The following is a 21,097-nucleotide window of genomic DNA, read 5'->3' as shown; positions in this document are numbered from 1 at the left end:
CTTTGCAGCTCCTCGCTCCGGCGCGCCGCTTCCGTGCCTGGTGCCGCCCTCCCGGCCGAGTCTCCGTCCTGTGGGCCGTTGCCCTGCCAACAAACCGCTAAACTTGGCGAGCTGACCGCGAACCAGAAATCAGTGACGTGGATATCGGTTAACACGGGTCATGATGGCGGCGTTTTGTGGCCTGTAGAGCGTTTAAATGTTTTTCTTGTTATTTATCTAATTCTGCCAGAGCGCTTAATCCTTACCAATTCATGTTTCTCATATCCTGCAAACTCGCGAGCCGTAGCTCGATCAAACCATCACGATGAGCGACACCGACATACCACGTGCGCACCGCAGTCGCAACCGCAGCGCGCGCGGCGAATCGTCCAGAAGAGACCGACCGCGGAAAAAAGAATCGCGAACGAGGAGAGGGGCGAGCAGCGCTGATGAAGGAAGAGCCGACAGACGCAGCAGATCACAGTCGCTCTCGGCGAATGCGCTGGCGCAACTAAACCAGGATAATGTGAGACAACAAAGACATGCCGATCGAGAGCGGAGAAAACGGGACCGAGAGCGTGGGGAAGGGCACGATGAGAGAGCCCGGGAGCGCTTGGAGAGACAGCAGCGGCGGGAGCGGGAACGGCGGCGAGAGAGAGAGGCTGAAAGAGACCGAGACAGGGAACGGGAGATGGAATGGGAACGAGACAGACAACGAGAGAGAGAACGAGAACAGCGGCGGACAAGAGGAAGAGACAGGTCGCCGAGCCCAGATCCAGAGACCGAGCCCGTGATAATACCAAAGAAATACCAGAAACCCGGCCGGCAAAAGAAGAAATCCAGAGTTGTCAGCGGAGCGGTAATGGAGGAGGGGAGGTCCAAAGGATGGGGATTTGGCTTTGGCGGCTGGGGAAACCATTCTCGAGACGGCAGCTATGACAGCCTAAGAAAGGAGGACTTATACAGCCAACCAGAGAAGAAGAAGAAGAAGACAACTTGGTCCAAGAGAAAGAAATGTAAGTGGCGAACCCGCACAGCTCTTGACTCCTAAAATCATGGCAAGCGTTCACTAACAGCATGTTATAGGGATCGTCGGCGGCATCTGTGCCGTTATTCTTCTCATCATCATCGTCGTTGCAGCGGTGGTTGGCTCGAAACACAAGTCTGGAAGTAGCAGCGACTCGTCTAGTCCTAAGGCGAGCAACAGCGACGTACCGGCCAAGTGGATAAACACCGATCTAGACCCCACCACTTGGGCGAGCACAGAGGATTTCAACACTACATTTACGGATGTGATGGTTGGAGGCCTTCCCATCATGGGCCTTGACTCAGATTGGGATGATTCTGCACAGGCAAACGACAAGGTGCCTGCTCTGAACAAGCCCTGGGGAAACTACTCAAAGACTCCTGCCAGGGGTGTGAATTTGGGAGGATGGCTATCCATTGAGCCTTTCATCACACCCTCCCTCTTCAACTATCCCCTGAGCGCTGGAGTGGTTGACGAGTGGACGCTCTGCATTCATCTCGGATCCCAGGCTGCGAGCACAATAGAAAACCACTATAACACTTTTGTTACGGAGAGCACGTTCCAAGACATTGCCAATGCTGGCTTGGACCACGTCCGGATCCCGTTCTCATATTGGGCCGTCAAAGTCTACGACGGCGACCAGTACATCTACCGAACCTCGTGGCGATATCTTCTACGCGGCATCGAATGGGCCAGAAAGTACGGTCTTCGAGTCAATCTCGACATGCATGGCTTGCCCGGGAGCCAAAACGGATGGAATCATAGCGGCAGGCAGGGCGCGATTGGCTGGCTCAATGGCACGAACGGCGACCTAAACGCAGAGCGATCGCTTGATATCCACAACAGCCTCTCCCAGTTCTTCGCGCAAGACAGATATAAGAACATCATCACGCACTATGGCCTGGCCAACGAGCCGCGCATGACCTTTCTCAAGGCTAGTACCGTCGTCAACTGGACGGAGACGGCGTACAAAATGGTCCGCAAAAACGGTTTCAACGGGTTGGTCATCTTTGGTGACGGCTTTATGGGTCTCAACAACTGGCAAGGGAAGATGCAGGGCTACGATGGCCTGGTGCTCGATGTCCACCAATACGTAATTTTCAACCAGAACCAGATCGACTTTACGCACCAGAAGAAGGTCCAGTACGCATGCCAGGGCTGGACGCAGCAAGCCGAGCAGAGCCAGGACACGAGCACAGGTTACGGACCTACGCAGTTTGCCGAATGGTCGCAGGCAGACACCGACTGCGCGCAGTATGTCACAAACGTCGGCCAGGGCAACCGCTGGGAGGGCACGCTCAACACCGGCAACGCAAGCACGGCGATCCTGACGCCAGACTGCCCAACCAAGGACAGCAAGTGCTCGTGCGACCAGGCCAACGCGGACCCGAGCAAATGGAGCTCCGAGTACAAGCAGTTCCTGACAATGTTCGCCGAGGCGCAGATGTACAGCTTCGAGAAGGGGCTGGGCTGGTGGTACTGGACATGGCAGACGGAGACCTCGCCGCAGTGGAGCTACAAGGCCGGGATGCAGGCCGGCGTGCTGCCGCAGAAGGCGTGGGACAGGAGCTTTAACTGTGATACGGATGTGCCTGATTTTTCAAAGAGTGGGTTGCCAGAGTATTATTAAATGTGGATTTTTGGAGGATGGGAACATGGAGCTGTGAATAGGTTTTGGAAGTATACCCTGTTGTTAGTTTTGGCTTATAGATATGTTTGTCGATATCCTAGAAGGTGGCTGGCGTTGATGGAGCTTTGATCTTGTTGGAGTTTGTATACCGATACCGGAGTGATGACACTGACGATGGAGATGACACGGATGAGAAGGAACTGATGGTGCTGGAATATGATGTTTGCTTTTATGTATATAGCCTCTTGATGAAACATGACTATTGTTGTATCAAATCCGATATTAGCCTCGTGTTGATCCAAGTTCTGGAACTGCTGGTAACTGACTCAGCCCTGCCTATATCCGCCGGCGTATAGGCGTTAAGCACTGCCGGCGTCAACATTAAACGGGGACGGAGCTTACACATCCTCTTGGCTTTCGAAGATCGCCGCAATACCCGCAGTGCCCGTTGCCTCGCCTTACCGTCTTGGATACTCGGCCTTTCGCGTCATGAAACTGTCGCCGATTGTATATAGCAACTATTGTCCGTTGGAGATTAAAAGGCCAAAGGGTTTCTTTTCTACGCTGTATAGCACGCCCTATGAGGCTTGGCTTCTCCTATTACTAATTCGCATACTAGCATGTTATAAGATCCCCCACGGTGAGAGCGAGGGGAGCGAATACATGTATTCGTGCTGCAGCTAGTCTGCATTTGCGCTAAAGTCAAGAAGAGCGAAAGCGAAAGCGAAACTAGATGAGAAACATGGGAATGAAGCAAACGAAGAGAATAGAAAAACTCGACCTTGGCCAGATTCACTGCTGTGCTGGTTCCTGACTGGAAGCGCCGATAAACGGTCCACCTCGTTTTCGGGTCCATTTGTTGAGATATGACGGGATGAACCGTATCGATGACAAACGAGGCACCATTGCCCTGTTTCTGCAAGAAAAATACGGCAGAGAGAGATTAATACCTTTTGGAGTATCTTTTCCCGCCGAGCAAACGAGCTTAGCGTGGCCCGGATTTTATAAGTCTGCTTACGGGAATTAGCCAGGAGTAGGTACATAGAGGCGTATTTTGCTAATTTGTTTGCTTTTTCTGCTCGCTCCTTCGCCTTTGCTTTTGCCCGACCGATAGGAAAAGCTGATTAAGAATGCTATTGCCCGGGGTTTGCCATATGCGGGGGGGTTGATTGGTAAAAGAAAAAAACCTATGGAATCGATCTGTTGGAAAGCCGTATGCGTAGTTGAGGAGATGCCATTCTCCTCTTTCTTTTCTCCGACCCGCGCTTCGGGCGAGACTTTATCCCAGTTACGCCGATGTCATAAGGCTACTGCTCGCAAAGGAGCCGGGCTTATCGTGGACCATTTGCTGTAATTGATAATAAATGCTTCACCGTCACGTCAGCTCGTGATTGATCATGCCAGCGTCTCCATCACCAGCGTCACCTTGCCTTTTTATAAGCTTATTATATATCATGCTTGCTTGATCCACTGCACATCTTCAATTTCTCTCTTTTGCTTGGGCATTGGCAATCATTCACTCACCAAAAAGTCTTTGAAAACGCCCACACAAACAGAACTGAGCTCTGCTTCACCCAAAGCAAGGCCAAGCAAACCACCCCCTTCCCCCCCCCACCCCCTCCCCCTTCCTCTCTCGCCCCAATTCAACGCCAGCAATTCGATAATTCGATGACGGAACTAGACGTAGACACGGCATCGACCCTCGGGTCCAACATGGCGGACCGCGAAAAGGCCTACGAGGCCCCCACCCCAGAAGGAGACGACGACGCCGGACTGGATCTGCAAAACACTCGTTCAAATAGAGAGTCGATGAAGGACGTGGGCCGGACGGTATCGCAGAACGGCTATGGCGTGTCGCATGAGCAGAACCACGACGAAAAGGCCCTGGAGGCAGGGCGGCCGGAGAAGGATCCGTACGAAGTTGGCTGGGACGGTGGCGACGCGGACCCGTGGCATCCAAGGAGCTTCAACAAGGCGCGCAAGTGGCTGATTGTGTTTATCGTTGCGGCGGGAAGTCTTACAGTGTAAGTGGTTTTCTTTTGCCAGCTTGGTTGGTTGATTTAAGACGGAAATGTCAGAAAATGATGGAGAGAGAGAGAGAGACAAAAGCTGAGGTGGAACAATGTGGCGCTGGACTTGACTTGCGGTACAACATATGAGTGGCTAACATACCTGCGCCTTTGGTATAGAACATGCGCCAGCTCAATATACACGTCGACGTACGTGCAGATGGAGGCTGAATTCCACAACTCGCGCGAAGTCTCTGTCCTCGGCCTCTCGTCCTTTATTCTCGGCATCGCCCTGGGCCCCATGTTCCTCGGCCCCCTCAGCGAGTTCTTTGGCCGCCGCCCCATCTACCTGGTCTCCTGGACGCTGTACGTGATCTGGCTGATTCCCCAGACGGTCGCCAAGAACGTGGCAACCATGATTGTGACACGCTTCTTCGACGGCCTGGCGGGGAGTGCCTTCTTGACGGTGTCGGGCGGCACGGTGGGCGACATGTTTGCAAAGGACGAGCTGCAGCTGCCCATGGCGGCCTTTACCATTGCGCCCTTTATTGGGCCCAGCGTGGGACCCATCGTGGGCGGCTTCATCAACCAGTTTACGACGTGGCGGTGGACGTACTATGTGCTGATTATCTGGGCGGGCGTCATGTGGGTTGCCATCGTGCTGCTTGTGCCTGAGACATTCCGTAAGCTGGCCCCCTCCCTATATGCTTTCATTCTCCCTGCTTTGCGTGTAAGATGATGGCGATGTGAAGTGGTTTGATATCACACAATATGAAGGAAATAGTACAGTACAGTGTTTCTAACGTGAGGTCATCTGTGACAAACTTATAGACACGATTCTGCTCAGAAACAAGGCTCGCAAGATGCGCAAGGAGACGGGCGACAACCGCTGGCTCGCGCCCACGGAAAAGGTGCAAAAGTCCGTCTTCAAGGCCGTGCTCGTCTCCCTGCAGCGGCCCTTCCAGCTGCTCATGTTCGAGCCCATGTGCCTCTTCCTCGACATCTTCTGCGCCATCCTGCTGGGCATCCTGTACGTCTTCTTCGGCGCCTTTGGCATCGTCTTTGGCACCCACCACGGCTTCCAGCCGTACCAGGTCGGCCTGACCTTCCTGGGCCTCGGGCTGGGCATGATCATCGGCATGCTGACGGACCCGGTGTGGCACCGCATCCGCAGCAGGCTGATTGCGAAGCTGTCGCAGGAGACTGGCGTGCCGGGCAGCAGCGAGCCCGAGTTTCGGCTGCCGCCGGCCATCCTGGGGTCCTTTCTGGTGTCGATTGGCATCTTTGTGTTTGCCTGGACGTCGTATCCTTCTGTGCACTGGATCGCGCCCATTATTGGGTCGGCCATATTTGGAGCAGGGTGAGTAACATAAACATGTGGTGGCGTCTTTCTATATTTCCCAAAAGAAAAGCCACGGTGACACGGCGTATGAATAGTGGCATTTTTGTTGTTTTATAAAACACCCCCTTGCCTCACGCCGTCCTTGGCGGGAGAGCTTCTTTGTTTCGTTTCCTGTTTGGAGCAGTATTGTGTTTTGCTTCTGTTGACACGTGTGTTCTGGTGGCTGACTGTGGGTGGATTACAGAAACATGCTCGTCTTTTCCGGTATCTTTACGTTCTTGGTAAGTCTTTCCAGCATGGAATACGCCATATTTACTGTTTTCTTTCCAATCTGGGAAGTATACGTGTATGCTAACAGGCTCTTCAGGTCGACGCATATCCTGCGTACGCCGCCAGCGCCCTCGCGGCCAACACATTTGTGCGCTGTTCATTTGCAGGTAAGCCAAGATTGGATGAGCTGTCACCCCCCCCCATGGCCATGTCCATGTCCATGTAAATCCAAGGCTGTAGCGTCGTGGGCTAACTCTTAGACCTGCAGCTGTGTTCCCTCTTTTCGGAGCACAAATGTACCATAGGCTCGGCGACCAGTGGGCGTCGTCTCTGCTGGCGTTCCTGACCGTGGCCATGATACCGTTCCCGTACGTCTTTTTCAAATACGGCAAGAAGATTAGGAGCAGGAGCCGATATGCACGGTCGTGAGGGGAAACAACATTTATGCCGCTTTTTTTTGCTATTTAGGGTGGATTTGGATAAAAAGGTGTGAGAGGTGTACGAGACGATTACACCCTAATCTTATTGGAGGGTAATACTGGTAAATTGGGATTCATCTTTTGGAAATTTCTTTGGGCGCATAGGACTAGAAAGAAGGATAAAAGGAGACAAGAGAGAAGAGACAAGATGATGGAAGATGCCTTTTCGGGACTATAGACTGTCGGATAATACACCAGGCTTCGGCTGGAGATGGCATGGGATGAGCAGAATGACGGATACGACTATAATGAGGTAGACAATAAAATCCAAGTATATACCAGGATGAGGCATTACATGCAATAAGAAGAGCCAAAAATGCAAGGATTTACAACATGCATCACACCGAAAACTTGTTGAGGCAGGGATGCGAGTCAACGGGCGTCTGCAGGAAGCCGTCTCTGCAGGCAGAGCAGACGCAGGAGACTGGGCGCTTTTCGAATCACGCCGACATGTCTATTTGGAAGACGAGAGAGGGGTATGTAGCAGCAGTTAGTATAACTAGCATATGCAGAGACGGACGAGGCTTGCCAAGATATGCACCTCTGTCACCGGTTTTTGCGATGGATGCGGCTGAGACGCAGAGCTGGAAAGCTGGCAAATCCCTGCTTTTAGAAGAAGCGCCATACAGCACCGGACAGCAACATCGTTTACGACTCAGCTGTCCAAGTTTGGAAACAAAAATACCAGGATGAGATGCCTACGAAACAAGTCAAGGGGAGTCCATGTATGAAATTGCTTCACCGGTACATTTTTTACGACCATGTTCGGTGTTTGCCCACTGGCTTCCCGCGCCGGGCCCTGATTTGACAGCCCAAGGCACGGCAGGATGCGAGCTGAAAGTAAGGAACCAATAGAGACATTGGGGTTTCCGTGTGAGTTGCGCAGGGCAGGGGACCGCCATATGCAGTGAGGTTTGTTTTTGTGAGGGGTTTGGTGTTACAAGCAGCAACTTTGTGGATGCGTGTGGTACAGGGCAGCAGCTTGTTCTTGATGGAGCCAGAGCGGCCATGCGGTGGCCGTGTGAGACAGGCGTGTCAAAAGAGCATGGACTGCCCTGCGGGAGGGGATCTTGTGTTTGTGTGAGCTTGAGTGATGTAAGTGAGCTCGAGAGTGGGACTGGACAGGCACAAGCGGTGTTTTGGTAAGGATTGGAGCACTCGTATTGACAGCGTTTACAATTAATAATGGAAATGCAAATAATGTCTCGGCATGCATGAAAATAATGCCATTGTTTTTTTCTTTTCTTTCTTTCTTTCTTTCTTTCTCTCGCAGTCTCTACAGCCTCCTTAATAGAGGGCAGTGTTTTACGTACTAGTGTATACAGAGACCTCGGCGGGCTAGAGTCGGAAGCTCGGCTATCGCTGATCGACTGGGGGAGGAACGTTCCCGAGAATTTTCGTCATAATTTTTTTTTTGGCGTCTCAGTAGAGTTGTGGATGTCTGTTTTTTTGTCCCTCTCTGTGTCTATGAGAATTCGTTTCACATAGGTGCATGTGGTTGCTTGTGTCCAAGTACATGCAGGTAGTATTGCTTCTTGTAAGAGCCAATATTTCCAAGCAACCAAACGCCAGAAACCCCCCTTGTCTCGCCATCTTCACCTGCATTCTGTTGGGCAGAGTTTTTTCTACGCCTTGCTCTATTGACACATGCAGAAAACCTGCAAATAATCACACCCCTAGCTTGGCCTGGATTCAATTAGCCGCATCCACTACCGAACGCCGGCGGTGGTTGGCGCTAGATTTGGACTAAGAGGTAGCAATACGACTCTGGGCAATTGGTTTTTCTATTGTATTGAGCCTGGTGATTGTCTTGTTGGGGGCTGCTGCTGGAGACTGAAGAATCCAATCGGTGAGTGCAGAGGTACAGACGAGTCGCACAAGGACATGGTCAAGATGCAGAAGAGAAACAGAGATTAGAAAACATGGATTCGAATTGGAATTGGCCTCTTGGCACCCCATGATTGCCTCTCGACGGCCGCACGCGACACACGCAGTCACTTCGACTCCCATTCGTCCTAGGCCTGCATGCACTTAGAGCACAACCTTGAAGTATTGGTACACGGCGCGGTGGCTGCATGTTTATTGTCGAGAACACAAGCCAGGGCTCCGCAGGACGTGACTGCAACCAGGGCATTGATGAGATCAATTCTGCTTTGTATTTGCGTCTTGTTCGTCTCCCGTCGTGATTTGCAGTACCTTGAGTACTTGATGCTGCCATAGGGCGCCAGCGAGTTGCCGCGTACAAGTACCCAGATCTCGCCTTTGGGCCGTGGCCAGTCAGCGTCGCCCTGATTGCCCAAAATCCAAATCCAGCCCCAGCCCCCAGAAGCGCCGCCACCGGCCTAGCTCGGGCCAAGGCTTGGGGGAAAACCCCGCAATGGCTGCGTCAGTACGGGGGATCCCAGCGGTCCAGCCCATTAGCACCCAGGGCGGCAACCCAGCGGGCTCCAGCGGGCTCCAGCCAGCCTTCAGCGCTGCGTCCCAGTTGCGAGCAGAGAGTGAGCCGCTGGCAATTACGAAATCGATCCCACGAGCATCGCCGCCCTGGCTGAGCTTAAGTCGACGACTAGGTAAGGCACCGTTGCCAGCATCTGGCTGACGGAACCTCTGACTCCTCCACCCCTTGCGCCTTTTTGCTGCTCTCGCTTCTTGCTTCTTCCCTTCTTCTCTCACCGGTCTGCCGTGCAGCAGCCGCATCTTGCCTCGCTCTCCCCTGCCGCGGAAAGGGGTCGCATAGCCCGGCTCGAGCTCGTCGGGTCTCCACGCCGAGCCCCGTCTCAAAAAGTTTTTGCCGCCGCCGCCGGAGTCGCTGCTCCAACGTCCGCCAAGCCCGTGGCTGCTGCGCTGCGCTGCTCGCATGCCTCAGTTGCTGCGCGACCTCACCTGCGACCTGCGACCTGCAACTCTGCCTTTCGACCTCGATTGCAGCTTCCGGTCTTCGGTCCCGATCCTCACGTCTGCCGTCTGGCCTGCGCATCGATCGCCCACCCGCCGGACGGTGTCCTTGATCCATCATCGACGGGTGACGAGTGGCTGCAGCAAACCAACCGCCGCTCCCTTTGCGTCTGGCCCGTCTCTATCCTCGGACGCGGCGTCACCTCTGCTCTCTGGCCCTCGCCTCCTGCCCCCGCGAAATCCTGGGCCGATCGATCACACACCCCCCCAGCATCCGAAGAGGACAAGACAGATCCTGCCCGGCTGCGCTTCCGCGTGCAATTCACTGGCCTCCATGCCACCGGCGCCGCAGCTCTATTGAAACCTGCCGCCCGGTCACACGACCGACGCCTCTTGTGCGCCTGAGCCCTTGACGACGCCGATTGGCCTTGTCGACTGTATCCACGCCGCTGAGAATACGAACTGGCCGCTCTCCTCCAACGTCGCTGGCCCTTGCCGGCTTCCCACGCCATCAGCCCCGGATCTTCCCTCCCGCGACCGGTCAGCGCATAGCTACCAGCTACTGCAGTCTTACAGGATACTGCGCAGACGAGCGCATATACCTACACACACAGATTCCCGCGACAGGGACCTGCTCGCCGCTCTGCTTCCATTCGTTGCGCGAGCGCCAATAACTTCAAGGCAGGGTGACTCTTGCCCAATTGCGACCCTGACCAGCTTCAAGCCACTGTGGATCGCTTCTTGCTTGTTTGATTTGCACCTCTCTGCGTAAAAAAAGACACGGCCGTGTCACTATCCGGATCCCTGCTCGCCCGTGCTACCAAAGCCGTGCGCTCCTTGGTGTGGTTCATCAGCGCATAGGTTTGGATGGATTGGGATCGCTGCCCTGATTTGCGAGAGCAACTGGCCTGCAGGTGCGCCGACTCAAATAGTCACTTTCTGCTGTGCAAGCGCCAAGAGGGGGGCTTGTCATTATATATAAAAAGACCCGTAGCCATAATGCCCGAAGACATGGAGGACAACGGAGCAGACGTCTCAGACCCTGTGTCCGAGAACGAAGAAGACTCGGAGACTTTTCTCAAGGACGACGACGAAAGCATGGCCGATCCCGCGGGAGCCAATGGCTCCTCTCACGACAAGAAGAAGTACGACCCCAAGGACCCTTCGAGGCCCAGGCGGAAGAAGGCCAGGAGAGCGTGTTTTGCTTGCCAGAGGGCGCATTTAACTTGCGGTGCGTTTTGCGTTTTGTTTCCATGATTAAAAGGAGAAAGAGGAAGAAGCAGTCCTCCTGCTTACACCCCTTCTCTCGCGCTGCCTCTTTTACCAGACGACTGGCTATCCCTACTTTTCATTGACATCTCTCGACATTTCTCTCTTTTCCCTTCTTCTTTTGGATTCGATATCCATTGAAATCATCCCTTTCACTGACTTTTATCCTTCACAGGAGACGAACGGCCCTGCAAGAGATGCATCAAGCGAGGCCTTGCCGATGCGTGCCAGGATGGCGTTAGGAAAAAGGCAAAGTACCTTCACGATGCCCCTCCAGAGGCTCTCCGGCCTGTCTTGGGGCCAAACTTTAGCCCTCCCCTGTCTACAAAGACCAACGGCCACTCTGAGCCCGTGATTGCGCCGCCCTCGAATGATGGCTTTCTACCGCAGAGAACCCCCTCATTTTCTGTCTACCCAAACGTTAGCCAGCCTCAGGTGGCCATTCCCGAAAACATTCATCTCAACCCTCAGGCCTCTCCCATCTCGCCCTCCTTTCATAGTGCTTCTGCCGCAGCGCAGGCACACATGGGTGGCATGCTCCCAGGAGCGCCTGCTATGGATTTCAACGCGCTGTTTGATCCCAGCAACCCCGCACTATATAATTTTGATCTCGAAGGCCTCAATTTTGGCAGTCAATATGCTGGATGGGAATTTGGAATTCTGAACAAAATGACGCTCGGTGCAGAAACGCCACCGCGGGAGAATTCCATGTCACATACCCCCAAGACGGAAGCAAACTACGCCGCCATGTTTGGAAATGGCAACGGGTCGTATGATGCTGCCATGATGGGCGGTGATTATGGCGGCCTCGATGTGGGATCCAACATGTACACCCAGGGCAATCTCCAGCATGGCCTGCCTCACGCATTTGCCATCGCCGCTGGGCCAAACAGCCTGGCCAGCCCAAGTACCGACACGACGGCGAGCCCACAGGCCATCATGGATGGCTCTCCCAACCCAACGGCATTCGCAGGCTTGCCTAATCTGCCTGGGCCTCAGCGTCACAAGCAGAAGCAAGACAAGATGCTTCAGTCTATTCTCGGCAAGAGACAGCGGGACTCTGCGTCTATATATGCAAGCGTCAAAGAACCTTACCCATATGTTGCTGGATTCCATAACATGATATCCGTCATACGCAACCGGCTGCCCTTGGGTAAGCTGCTGAAGATTGCTCAGTCCTTGGGAGAGATTCGACCCTCGTTCATCTCGTGCACCAAAGACTTGACTCGGGAAGATCTCATCTTCATGGAAAAATGCTTCCAGCGGACGCTTGTTGAGTTTGACGACTTTTTACAGCACTGCTGCGCCCCGACCATTGTATGTCGGCGATCTGGCGAAGTCGCGGCCGTGAATAAGGAATTTGCGGCCTTGACCGGATGGCCCAAGGATGTCCTGCTTGGCAAGGCGCCCAACCGCAACATATATACGCGATCTTCGGAAGATGGCACCGATGATGGCGATAGCCTAGGCTCGTCTGGCACACTGACACCTGCCGCCAAGAATCAGAATCAGCAGATGCAGCAGAATAACAACTCGCGCCCTCAGCCTGTATTCCTGGGCGAGTTGCTGGACGATGATAGTCTGGTCGAGTTCTACCGCGATTTTGCTCAACTGGCATTTGAAGACAGCAGAGGCAAGGTCCAGCGTAGTGGTCGGCTGATTCAATACCGTACGCAGGAGATGCTGGAAGCAAAGGAGATGCTGGGACCCCAGAAACACCCCAGAACGGGTATCCTGAGCAGCCGCGTTACCATGATTGACAGCGAGCACGGCATTTCAAGGATTGAAAAGGATGGCAAAATCGACTGCACGTATTGCTGGACGATTAAGCGAGATGTGTTTGATATTCCCATGATGATTATCATCAACGTGAGTTTATTTCTCAACTCAATTCCCCCAAGATTTGACATTACCAGCGTGGCTAACGATTCTGCAGTTTTTACCTCGTTATCATATTAACCAGGAACCTCATCAACTCGCTGTGTGAAGCTCGTTAGGCTGCACTCTCAATCAGCACACACTATACGTTACTTATGCATGAAAGGTGTTTGGCTTTTCATTTCATTTCCTTTTTGGTTATGAACGTTTACAATGGACATGGACAGATAGGCTATGATGCCTATTATATCTGATCCTTTTTTTATGAAGAAAACTGGTGGACTTTGGGTTAGAAATAGGATATTGCTTTTTGATTCTTTCTATTCTTATGGAGAGCACGAGACGTCTCGTGGCGTGCTTCCTCTCTCTCGCTATTTTTTGTCTGGCTTTTTTCTTATTTTTTTCGGTTTGACATGACATGAGCTTAATGACCAGAGGGAATTAACTTGGATGATACCCACAGGTGCGCAAACATGCACACAAAACAAGACACAAAAAACTCACACTCACATTCAAACTATGCATGCACAAACATACCCACTCGGACATACGTATATCTAGTATATAGGTGTGATGACGACTGGCCAAAGAGGGGGAATTGTCTTTTCTTTCTTTCTCATGGCTAGTGCTGCAATGCTTTATGGCTTTTTTATTGAATATTTTATCTCATCCAAGACATTTTGCTGCGCCTTTTCTCTCTTACTCTTGACTTGACTTGTCTATGTTGTGCCATCCCAGCCTTGTCTCTCACCACACATTGATAAATCCGTAACCTCGTATTTCTTTCTTGCTTTTGAAACAAGAAATGGTATTTTAAAAGAAAAGAAAAAAACATGTAAAAAGTGCTTCAGCACATCAAAAATCTATAAAGGCTTAACAAACCACTCGGCATCCTCCCCAACTCCCTTATCCCACCCCCACGCCTCCCTCGCCAGACTCTTCTTGGCCACCTCGCAATCAAAGTTGATGTCCTCAATCAGCGCCTCCAGGCTCTTGTAGTCCTTTTCCTCGCGGATGAAGCCCAGGATCAGCAGGCGCATGTGGGCGTCGTAAAAGTCGTGGCCAAACTTGTGCAGGATGTGCACCTCTGCGCTGCGGACGGTGTTTTTGTAAAAGGGGTTGTAGCCGATGGACATTACCATGGGGAAGACTGAAAAGGCGCCGTCTGCCGCGCTGGAGGAAGGGGGCTTGTCTGGGTGGGAGGCGGGCAGGGCGAGGGAGGCGTAGCCGAAGTAGACGCCGGAGGGGATGTTTGCGATCCAGGGGGGTGAGGGCGTCGTCGACGGGGAGGTTGGCGGTTGGGATGCCGAGCTGGGGGGGAGGTTGTGAGAAATCATGTGTGTATATATGAATGAAGGAGTGATTTTTATGAAGGTATGCGTACCTCTTTGGAACCGCGGCCAAAGCCTGAAATGACTTTGCCTTCCATTTTGTAGGGGTAGGGCTTTTCGGGGCCGGCTTCGGGGCCGATGATTTGAGGGCGAGAGGCCATTGTGGTGAGTTGGTTGAGGTTGAGGTTGAGTGAGTTGAGTTTGGAGTTTATGAGAGGTAATTTTTTTTGTAAGATGAAAGAGCACAGTCCGAGATGTCGTTTTATTTGGACTGGTATTATTATTACTTTTTGCTGTTTCCCCTCTATGTGCTGAATGAAGAAACAAAAAGAGTAGGAGAAGAGAGAAGGAGAGAAAGAAAGAAAGAAAGAAAGAAAGAGCGCCGTTGTGAAGTTGAAGCTCGGTATGACTGTTAAATTGCAACCTAGCATGAAATAGGCCAGCTCCTTAGTTCTTTTTTTGCGTGCCTTATCAGCCGCGCGGGAGCAACTAAAAAAGATCGTGCGGGCGGGGGATTGGCGGGGCACCAGGTGCTGTAGAAGCCAAAAGAACCAAACTAAAGAACGCTTCGTTGTTCAATCTCTGTTTCCAACACTGGGCTTTCCTTCACTACCTGGGTAGCTGGGTACTAGTCGTTATAGGCCTTGCGGCGTCTCGGTGCACTCGGGGTTCGGTCGCGGGGCAAGTCCGGGTGCGGGTCGGCGGACTTTGTGCCGGCAGGGCTGAATCTTTTGATGTTTTGCTGTTGATGGAGGTTGGATGGCCTTTCCCCTTTTATTGTTTACTGCTTTGTTGTTTTATCTCCACTGGGGATGGATTTAATATGGTTGACAGCTTTTTAAAAGATGGAAAGAGGTATCATTTGAATTTCAAAGCTACGTGTAAGCCAGCGTTTTGCTTACCAATATAACAACTTCAGCCATGAACTAGCTACACCAAAGAAGAGATTTTTCAACTTGCTTGCAAATGTTTCTAATCTGCGCTCCCCCCCCTTATAACATGTCTGATTCATCATTCTGTTTTCTTTGCTCTTCTTGATCGTGGTCGAACATCACTGGTGCTTGGCAATTCCTAAGAATTGAGCTAAGCAATGGCCCCCTCCTGTGGTCCACGAGCTTGGGTATTGAAAGAGAAAGTTGATTAGTATGAAAGAAAATTTAAAAAGGAGAAGAAAAAAAGAGCAGAGAGGGTATTGATCAATTCCATGTACGCCAATGCGAGATACATGCATCCCCGCAGTTGAAGACGTCTAATTCTTCTCCTCGCCCTGCCACTCCGTCCGGCCAAGCTTGATAATGTCGCTCTGACCAAGCACCCAGAACTTGCTGGGAGCCTTGCCCTCATCGGCCAGCTGCGTGGCCCGAATGGCCGCTCGCGCAATCACCTCGGCATCTTGCGCAACGCTGTCCTTCAACCCGATGAACCCCAGGCCACGAACCAGAGTGGTAGCAAGACCCTCCAAGAAGCGGCCCTGCTCGCGCTCGCCCAGGATGAGCCCCGGCCGCACAATGATGCCGTGGTCAAACTCGAGTTCCTTGATGGTCGTCTCGACGCCCTTCTTCATCTTGCTGTAGGGCGAAGTAGACGCCAGCAGGCCGTCGGTGCCGACGCTGGAGATGAAGACAAACGTCTTGACGCCGGCCTGCTTCGCGGCGCGGGCCACCTCGACGTTGAGGTCGTGGTCAATCTTCCACTGGTTCTCGATGCCGCCGGCGGCCGCGCGCGTGGTGCCGATGGCGGAGAAGGTGACGTGCGGCGCGGGCGAGAGGCCGAGGAGCGTGGCGGGCCACTTGTTGGAGTCGGCGTCGACGATGGAGTTGAGGCTGGGCGACTCGGCCTTTGGCGCGCGGCGGGCGATGGTGGTGACGGGCTTGAAGGGCCCGGTGGCGAGGAGGTTGGACAGGATGTGGGAGCCGACGAGGCCGGTCGAGCCAAAGACGGCGGCGGAGTTGGAGGCCATTGGTGCTGAAGCTGGCTTTTTTGCTTTGGAGATGTGAGGAGCCTGGTGGTGGAGCAGCAATTGATAAGAGCAGATGGATAAAGGCAAGCTGAGATGGGAAAGACGAAAGCTACTGGATTGAAAAAGTAGTTCGATGGGGAAATGAGAAGAAGAAATAGAAGCTCGACAGAAGTGGGAGGCGGAGTGGTGTTATATGATTATGTCCCACCTCAGATGGTTGGATGTGATGGAATGGAGTTAATCACGACGTTGCGGCCCGAAACGCCCGAGGTTTGTGCAGTGATTGCAATCAATGCAGGTGGAAAATCGTCATCAAGCCGAGGGAACTTAAATTCGGGTCGGCGTTTATTACAAACGCGTTGCTTTGTATTTTATCCGCGTGAGACGGAGGAGCATCTGGTTCTATCTCTTGTGACGTGATTTGCGTCTGAATGGACTGCGAAAAGGTGGGGATCAAGTCCGCAGCAGCTACGGTGCTGACCAGATTACTATGTACCTGGAATAGGCAAGGCATTCAATTTACAGCGGATAAAGGCACTGAACTGCTAGCATGTGAAGTAGTTCGCAGCTGCTAGGGGTCTGATGCCCCTCCAACCGCTAAAAGCTGTGCCCCTCCATGGCTGCGGGCTTGCGACAGCATCTCTGCCTGCGCTGGTTCAGTTTTCTCTTTATGCTGCGGACAGCCCATCCGCCTCTTTGATGGGAGCATCTTTTGAACCAATTGAACTCGGCAGAATTGTCTGTGAATAGCTGTTTTTCGTCATTCGGCGCTCTTGCTCCGCAACGCTGCCCATCATGGCCACTCAGTACGAACGTATGTATTTTACACATCATCTCCCACGACAGCATCACCACAGCAGAAAAGCTTACAACCTTGCTCACCCGCAGTCGAACACAATGTAAAACTCTCCGAGCCCCGTCGCCAAGGCCGCCGCGTCGACATGGCCTCCTTCTTCTCCCTCCTCAACCAGCTCGATGAGCCAGGCAGCACCGAAAACCCCCATCACAACCCGCACGCCACGCCGACGCCCGTCGACACAGCCGCGCTCTTCCGTCTCCTGCAGAGCCAGCTCCAGACGCTGCAGACGACTGCGCCTACAGAGGGCAATCGCGATTTTCTAGAGCAGCTGATAGCCTCCCTAGAGGACGACATTCATGATCCGCCGACGAGACTGCAGGGCGCGAGTCAGGAGTTTGTCGATATGCTGGAGCGAGTGAACCGGAAGAAGCTCGACAAGGAGGATGACTGCGCCATCTGCAAAATACCCTACTTGGAGGACGAATATTGTCTTGTCGTGGAGCTGCCGTGCCAGGGAAAGCATCGTTTTGATCTGGAATGCGTTGGTCCGTGGCTGAGGAGCAAGGGGACGTGTCCCATGTGCCGTGATGAGATGGGCAAGAGGAAGGAGATTCCAATTGTGGAGGACGACGAAGAGGAGGATGGCGATATGATGTATGCGTGATGGGCGAGATGCGGCGCAAGATGGGTTCGGCGTACAGGAGTCTTTGGGTTCATTTGGGAGGCCACGTTGTGTGTGAAACAAGGCAAAGTGGAGATTTATCATGCTATGGCTGCGTAAGATCTAGAAAGCGAAATGAAGAATTTACCCCCATTTCTTGCTTGGTACATATTTTGTTGAAGTTTGAGATGGCTTCAAGCCTCGAGGCTCTTAATCACCTCCAAGGCCTTTTCCGCCCTCTTCTTCGCCTCGGCACCCGCTCCCACGCTCAGCTCTTGAATCTTCTTCTTCCAGAAGTCCCATCTCGCTTCACTAAATCCCGAAGCTTCCCCTTTCAACAGCGAACCGGTACTGAGAGACTGTACATCATCTTCGCCCACCGGCACTCCCTTGCGCCCTTCATCGTACAACACCTTGCCAGCGTGGGTGATCCATTCCGATGCGGTTATCAAGTGCGTGTCCTTGGCCTGTTGAGACTCCAGCGGCTCTTCCAGCCCGTCGCGAAGTTCCCACAGGGCGAAATTCGTCCAAGACTCCACGGAAGAGCCGAGGAGGCGGGCGGCGAATGAGTTGAGCGACTTCCATTGGGCGATTGTGGTGGCATCTTCGGGGGAGTTGTCGTAATTAGGAGTGCCTAAAATTGTTAGTATTTCTGATTCAAACAACCGTGTCTTTTTTCTTCTTGTCAAAGTAAATGAGGAAAAAGAACGAATTGGTATTGGACTCACCATTCCACGCCTCTCTCATGACGGCGCCAAAGAGCGGCATGTCAGTCCACAGGCTAAACTTCGTTCCCCAGACCTCCACCGTTGCGCTTTTCTTGACCTTGAGCTTCTGGGTAATTTCAACCAAGCTCTGCACCCGCGGGTCGTCCAACGGGATGCGCTTTGAGATTTCAATCAAGAGCGTCCATAATGTCCAGAGATAGCCCTCTGGCTCGTCGCGGTTGCTTATCTCGTCGATGCCATTGGCGACGGCCTCATTGGCGTCAGATGTGTGGCTGGCGGAGCTGCCAATGGCTTTGTCCAGGAGGCCGAACAAGGTGTTGAACTTTTCTCGGCCGTCGGGAGCAAAGTCGTACGAGTCGACGAGGGAGCGGAAATCAATCAGAGAACCAGACATGCTTGCAAAAATGAATTTATTAGAGTGAATGACGGATGAATGAGAGAGCAAGCAGGAAAGGATGAAGCAGGACGAGTGACGGTGTAAGTGGGGGGGGATATAGAGCTCAAGGCGCTGTGACGTCTCGTCCAGAGCTTGCGTGCAACTTGGTCATGGAATTGACCCTCATTCTTAGAGGTGCGACTTAGGTCTTACTTGGCTACTATTACCTACCTACCTAAAAGAGCAGCAAAAAGACGAATCTCTTGCGTTACATCCACGTGTTAGACTGCAGCCTGGCATAAACTCGCTCGCTGCATGAGGGGAGAAAATAATGCAGATGCTCTGCGTGTGTGGTGCAGCCCCTCCCAATCCTTCCGCATCTCTAATTCCGCAGTATGTCTCTGGAATTGGTCCAACAGTACTTTTCTTTGCTCTACATTTCGCTGGAGAGCTCAAAATGTGTCTTGAGTCGCAATTTTTATGCTTTAGCACGTTGCCTTGGAAAATTGCCAAGAGGTCTAGTAGAATATTCGTGGTTGTATAGTAAGAGTGCGGTCCTGAAGCACCTGGCGCAAAGCTCCGAATCCATGCATGTTACACTTACTGAGCCATGAGGGTTCAAGTTTCAAAGCAGCCAATATGATGTTGCGTAGGGGGAGCTGTGGAAACGCTGACTGCGCACCTAAAAGTGCCGGATAATCCCATTCTACTAAGAAGGGCATTCCAAAGAGAGCGCTCGCGCCTTCATGTTGTCAACACGGATGGCCTTGGCTGCTTGGCGAGTCTGCATGCGTTTCGATTCAAGCATTAGATACATCTGATATAATTGTCGGACGCTACTGATCCTAGCCAGATTCCGTTGGTCTGGTAGTTGCATGATGTTGGTCTAGACGCCGTTGATCTAGTAGCTGAGTATCGTAGCTAGATATCACTGATCTAGTGACGGGATATCGTAGCTGGATATCGTTGGCTTAGTAGCAAGATGTTGTTGATCTAGTAGCTAGATGCAGTCACTATCTGCCTCTTCTTTGCTTCTTGGCATTGGTTGAAGAAATGGGGGTATCCGTTGTGGCCACCTCATCCGACGACGCAACATCGACGTTTGACAGCGAAAGTTGATTGCTCTCAAGCTCCTGAGTAAGGCCTGTTTCTGCAAAAGCGCCAGGGTTATTTAGCTCCGGTAATTCTATCTGATCGATGGCGGAGCAGATTCTTTCCAGATGCATTGGTACCCATATATCATAGATATTTTTAGTAAATCGATATGCAGTCCATCTGTCTCTGCCATTGAGCTCTGTAAAGTCATATTTTCGAATCGGATGCCGGTAGTATTCGACTTTCGCCGTGGTCTTGTCTATAACAGGATAGTGGCCATAGATCCGTACTGTCTCATGGTTGTGCGAGACGGAGAATGCCAAAATTTGGAGGTGCAGCTCACTCTCCCGTTTCACAAGACGAAAGAGCTCGACAATCGCGCGCACAGCGAGTGTCATGCTGTGAGTGTTTTGGCGATCTGCATATTCAAGAGCTTCAACGCCACACTTGACTTCACATGTGAGAAATGGAAAGTACATTTCGGATGTAGCCATGAATATGCTCTGATCCCCAGCAATAAAGTCGCCGATAACGGGGGCTATTTTGTCCAGCTCTTCCTCCGTAAAGGCTTTGCGCTTGAATCCAACAGAATAATCCGGTTGTGGGCGATTAGTTGTTACCGGCTCAGAATTGCTCCACACTTCATTGACACTCTCGATTAAACATTCCAGCTCGGGTATGCGTGAAGCAAAAATCTCGGCAGAGGGTACAATCAATGGCAAGATATCTCGCACTACTATCGCCTCGTTTCTGGAGGCGACTCTTTGGCATGTTGTCTGGAATATATCATCATCAAAAATCGATTCACGGGGAAGCTTCTGCTCGTGATCGAGCAAGGTCGTGCAGAGATCTCGACTTTCATCAGCGATTCCTAGTTTCGACATCTCCATGAAGCTTCCGTGCAGTTGGAGTAGCTGAACGAATGCCCGGCTGCGGTACGAGGCATTGGTTTGGTTTTCTGTACCAGAGCTAATAGAGGCAGGCTCTGGCCGCTTCCGGCCGACCACGGACTTCTTCCTTGAGAGTATACGGTGCATGATGATTTTTTGCCTGTCGGGATCATCCTTGATGTACTCGTATGGCCACACCTGTTCTCGAACCCAGTACGCGATAGGATCGCCCTCGTCCACTTTGTCAACTAGGGGCGGATTCCCTGAGGCCAGATTCCCTGAGGGCGAACTCTTCGTCAAGGTCCTCGCTGCCTCGTTCGGGCTCGGTGTATCTGAGTTGGACTGCTTTCCTGGAATCGATTAGCGATATCAGGCGAAGGATAGAGGCTGGCCATACTTCTCTTATTTGGCTCTGGCTGCTGCTGGCTCTCGATGGCGCGTTTCTGCGTTCGAGTGAGAGCCATGGCCATCGCGATGGA

General features: G+C 52.4%; 9 protein-coding genes across 9 annotated transcripts; 5 read left to right on the top strand and 4 right to left on the bottom strand.

Moving 5' to 3' along the window:
- The first annotated feature begins 52 nt into the window (after positions 1-52).
- On the top strand, positions 53-2,911 carry TrAtP1_008817 (uncharacterized protein). Its single transcript, XM_014087041.2, has 2 exons — positions 53-995; positions 1,066-2,911. Exons 1-2 carry the CDS (start codon positions 305-307, stop codon positions 2,634-2,636), a joined length of 2,262 nt encoding a protein of 753 aa, XP_013942516.2. The 5' UTR covers positions 53-304; the 3' UTR covers positions 2,637-2,911.
- A 1,342-nt stretch (positions 2,912-4,253) lies between these two features.
- TrAtP1_008816 (uncharacterized protein) lies at positions 4,254-7,020 on the top strand. The gene is made up of 6 exons (XM_014087040.2): positions 4,254-4,660; positions 4,826-5,328; positions 5,477-6,005; positions 6,232-6,268; positions 6,355-6,424; positions 6,526-7,020. The coding sequence occupies exons 1-6, from the start codon at positions 4,305-4,307 to the stop codon at positions 6,684-6,686; spliced, it is 1,656 nt and encodes a 551-aa protein (XP_013942515.2). The 5' UTR covers positions 4,254-4,304; the 3' UTR covers positions 6,687-7,020.
- Positions 7,021-9,113: 2,093 nt separating this feature from the next.
- On the top strand, positions 9,114-10,036 carry TrAtP1_008815 (uncharacterized protein; the record flags this gene model as incomplete). The annotated part of the gene is made up of 2 exons (XM_014087039.1): positions 9,114-9,234; positions 9,312-10,036. 2 exons carry the CDS (start codon positions 9,114-9,116, stop codon positions 10,034-10,036), a joined length of 846 nt encoding a protein of 281 aa, XP_013942514.1.
- A 594-nt stretch (positions 10,037-10,630) lies between these two features.
- TrAtP1_008814 (uncharacterized protein) lies at positions 10,631-12,887 on the top strand (the record flags this gene model as incomplete). The annotated part of the gene is made up of 3 exons (XM_014087038.2): positions 10,631-10,862; positions 11,076-12,769; positions 12,837-12,887. The coding sequence occupies 3 exons, from the start codon at positions 10,631-10,633 to the stop codon at positions 12,885-12,887; spliced, it is 1,977 nt and encodes a 658-aa protein (XP_013942513.1).
- A 754-nt stretch (positions 12,888-13,641) lies between these two features.
- TrAtP1_008813 (uncharacterized protein) lies at positions 13,642-14,115 on the bottom strand (the record flags this gene model as incomplete). Its single annotated transcript, XM_014087037.2, has 1 exon — positions 13,642-14,115. The coding sequence occupies one exon, from the start codon at positions 14,113-14,115 to the stop codon at positions 13,642-13,644; it is 474 nt and encodes a 157-aa protein (XP_013942512.2).
- A 1,243-nt stretch (positions 14,116-15,358) lies between these two features.
- TrAtP1_008812 (uncharacterized protein) lies at positions 15,359-16,069 on the bottom strand (the record flags this gene model as incomplete). The annotated part of the gene is made up of 1 exon (XM_014087036.2): positions 15,359-16,069. The coding sequence occupies one exon, from the start codon at positions 16,067-16,069 to the stop codon at positions 15,359-15,361; it is 711 nt and encodes a 236-aa protein (XP_013942511.2).
- Positions 16,070-16,864: 795 nt separating this feature from the next.
- TrAtP1_008811 (uncharacterized protein) lies at positions 16,865-17,532 on the top strand (the record flags this gene model as incomplete). The annotated part of the gene is made up of 2 exons (XM_014087035.2): positions 16,865-16,883; positions 16,958-17,532. 2 exons carry the CDS (start codon positions 16,865-16,867, stop codon positions 17,530-17,532), a joined length of 594 nt encoding a protein of 197 aa, XP_013942510.1.
- A 191-nt stretch (positions 17,533-17,723) lies between these two features.
- On the bottom strand, positions 17,724-18,651 carry TrAtP1_008810 (uncharacterized protein; the record flags this gene model as incomplete). The annotated part of the gene is made up of 2 exons (XM_014087034.2): positions 17,724-18,163; positions 18,258-18,651. The coding sequence occupies 2 exons, from the start codon at positions 18,649-18,651 to the stop codon at positions 17,724-17,726; spliced, it is 834 nt and encodes a 277-aa protein (XP_013942509.1).
- A 995-nt stretch (positions 18,652-19,646) lies between these two features.
- TrAtP1_008809 (uncharacterized protein) lies at positions 19,647-21,088 on the bottom strand (the record flags this gene model as incomplete). The annotated part of the gene is made up of 2 exons (XM_014087032.2): positions 19,647-20,968; positions 21,016-21,088. 2 exons carry the CDS (start codon positions 21,086-21,088, stop codon positions 19,647-19,649), a joined length of 1,395 nt encoding a protein of 464 aa, XP_013942507.1.
- Positions 21,089-21,097: the final 9 nt, after the last annotated feature.

This window comes from Trichoderma atroviride, chromosome 4, assembly GCF_020647795.1.
Source record: "Trichoderma atroviride chromosome 4, complete sequence".
Taxonomy (NCBI): domain Eukaryota; kingdom Fungi; phylum Ascomycota; class Sordariomycetes; order Hypocreales; family Hypocreaceae; genus Trichoderma; species Trichoderma atroviride.
The sequence above is the reverse complement of the archived record's forward strand: the minus strand, read 5'-3'. Positions and strand labels throughout refer to the sequence as shown.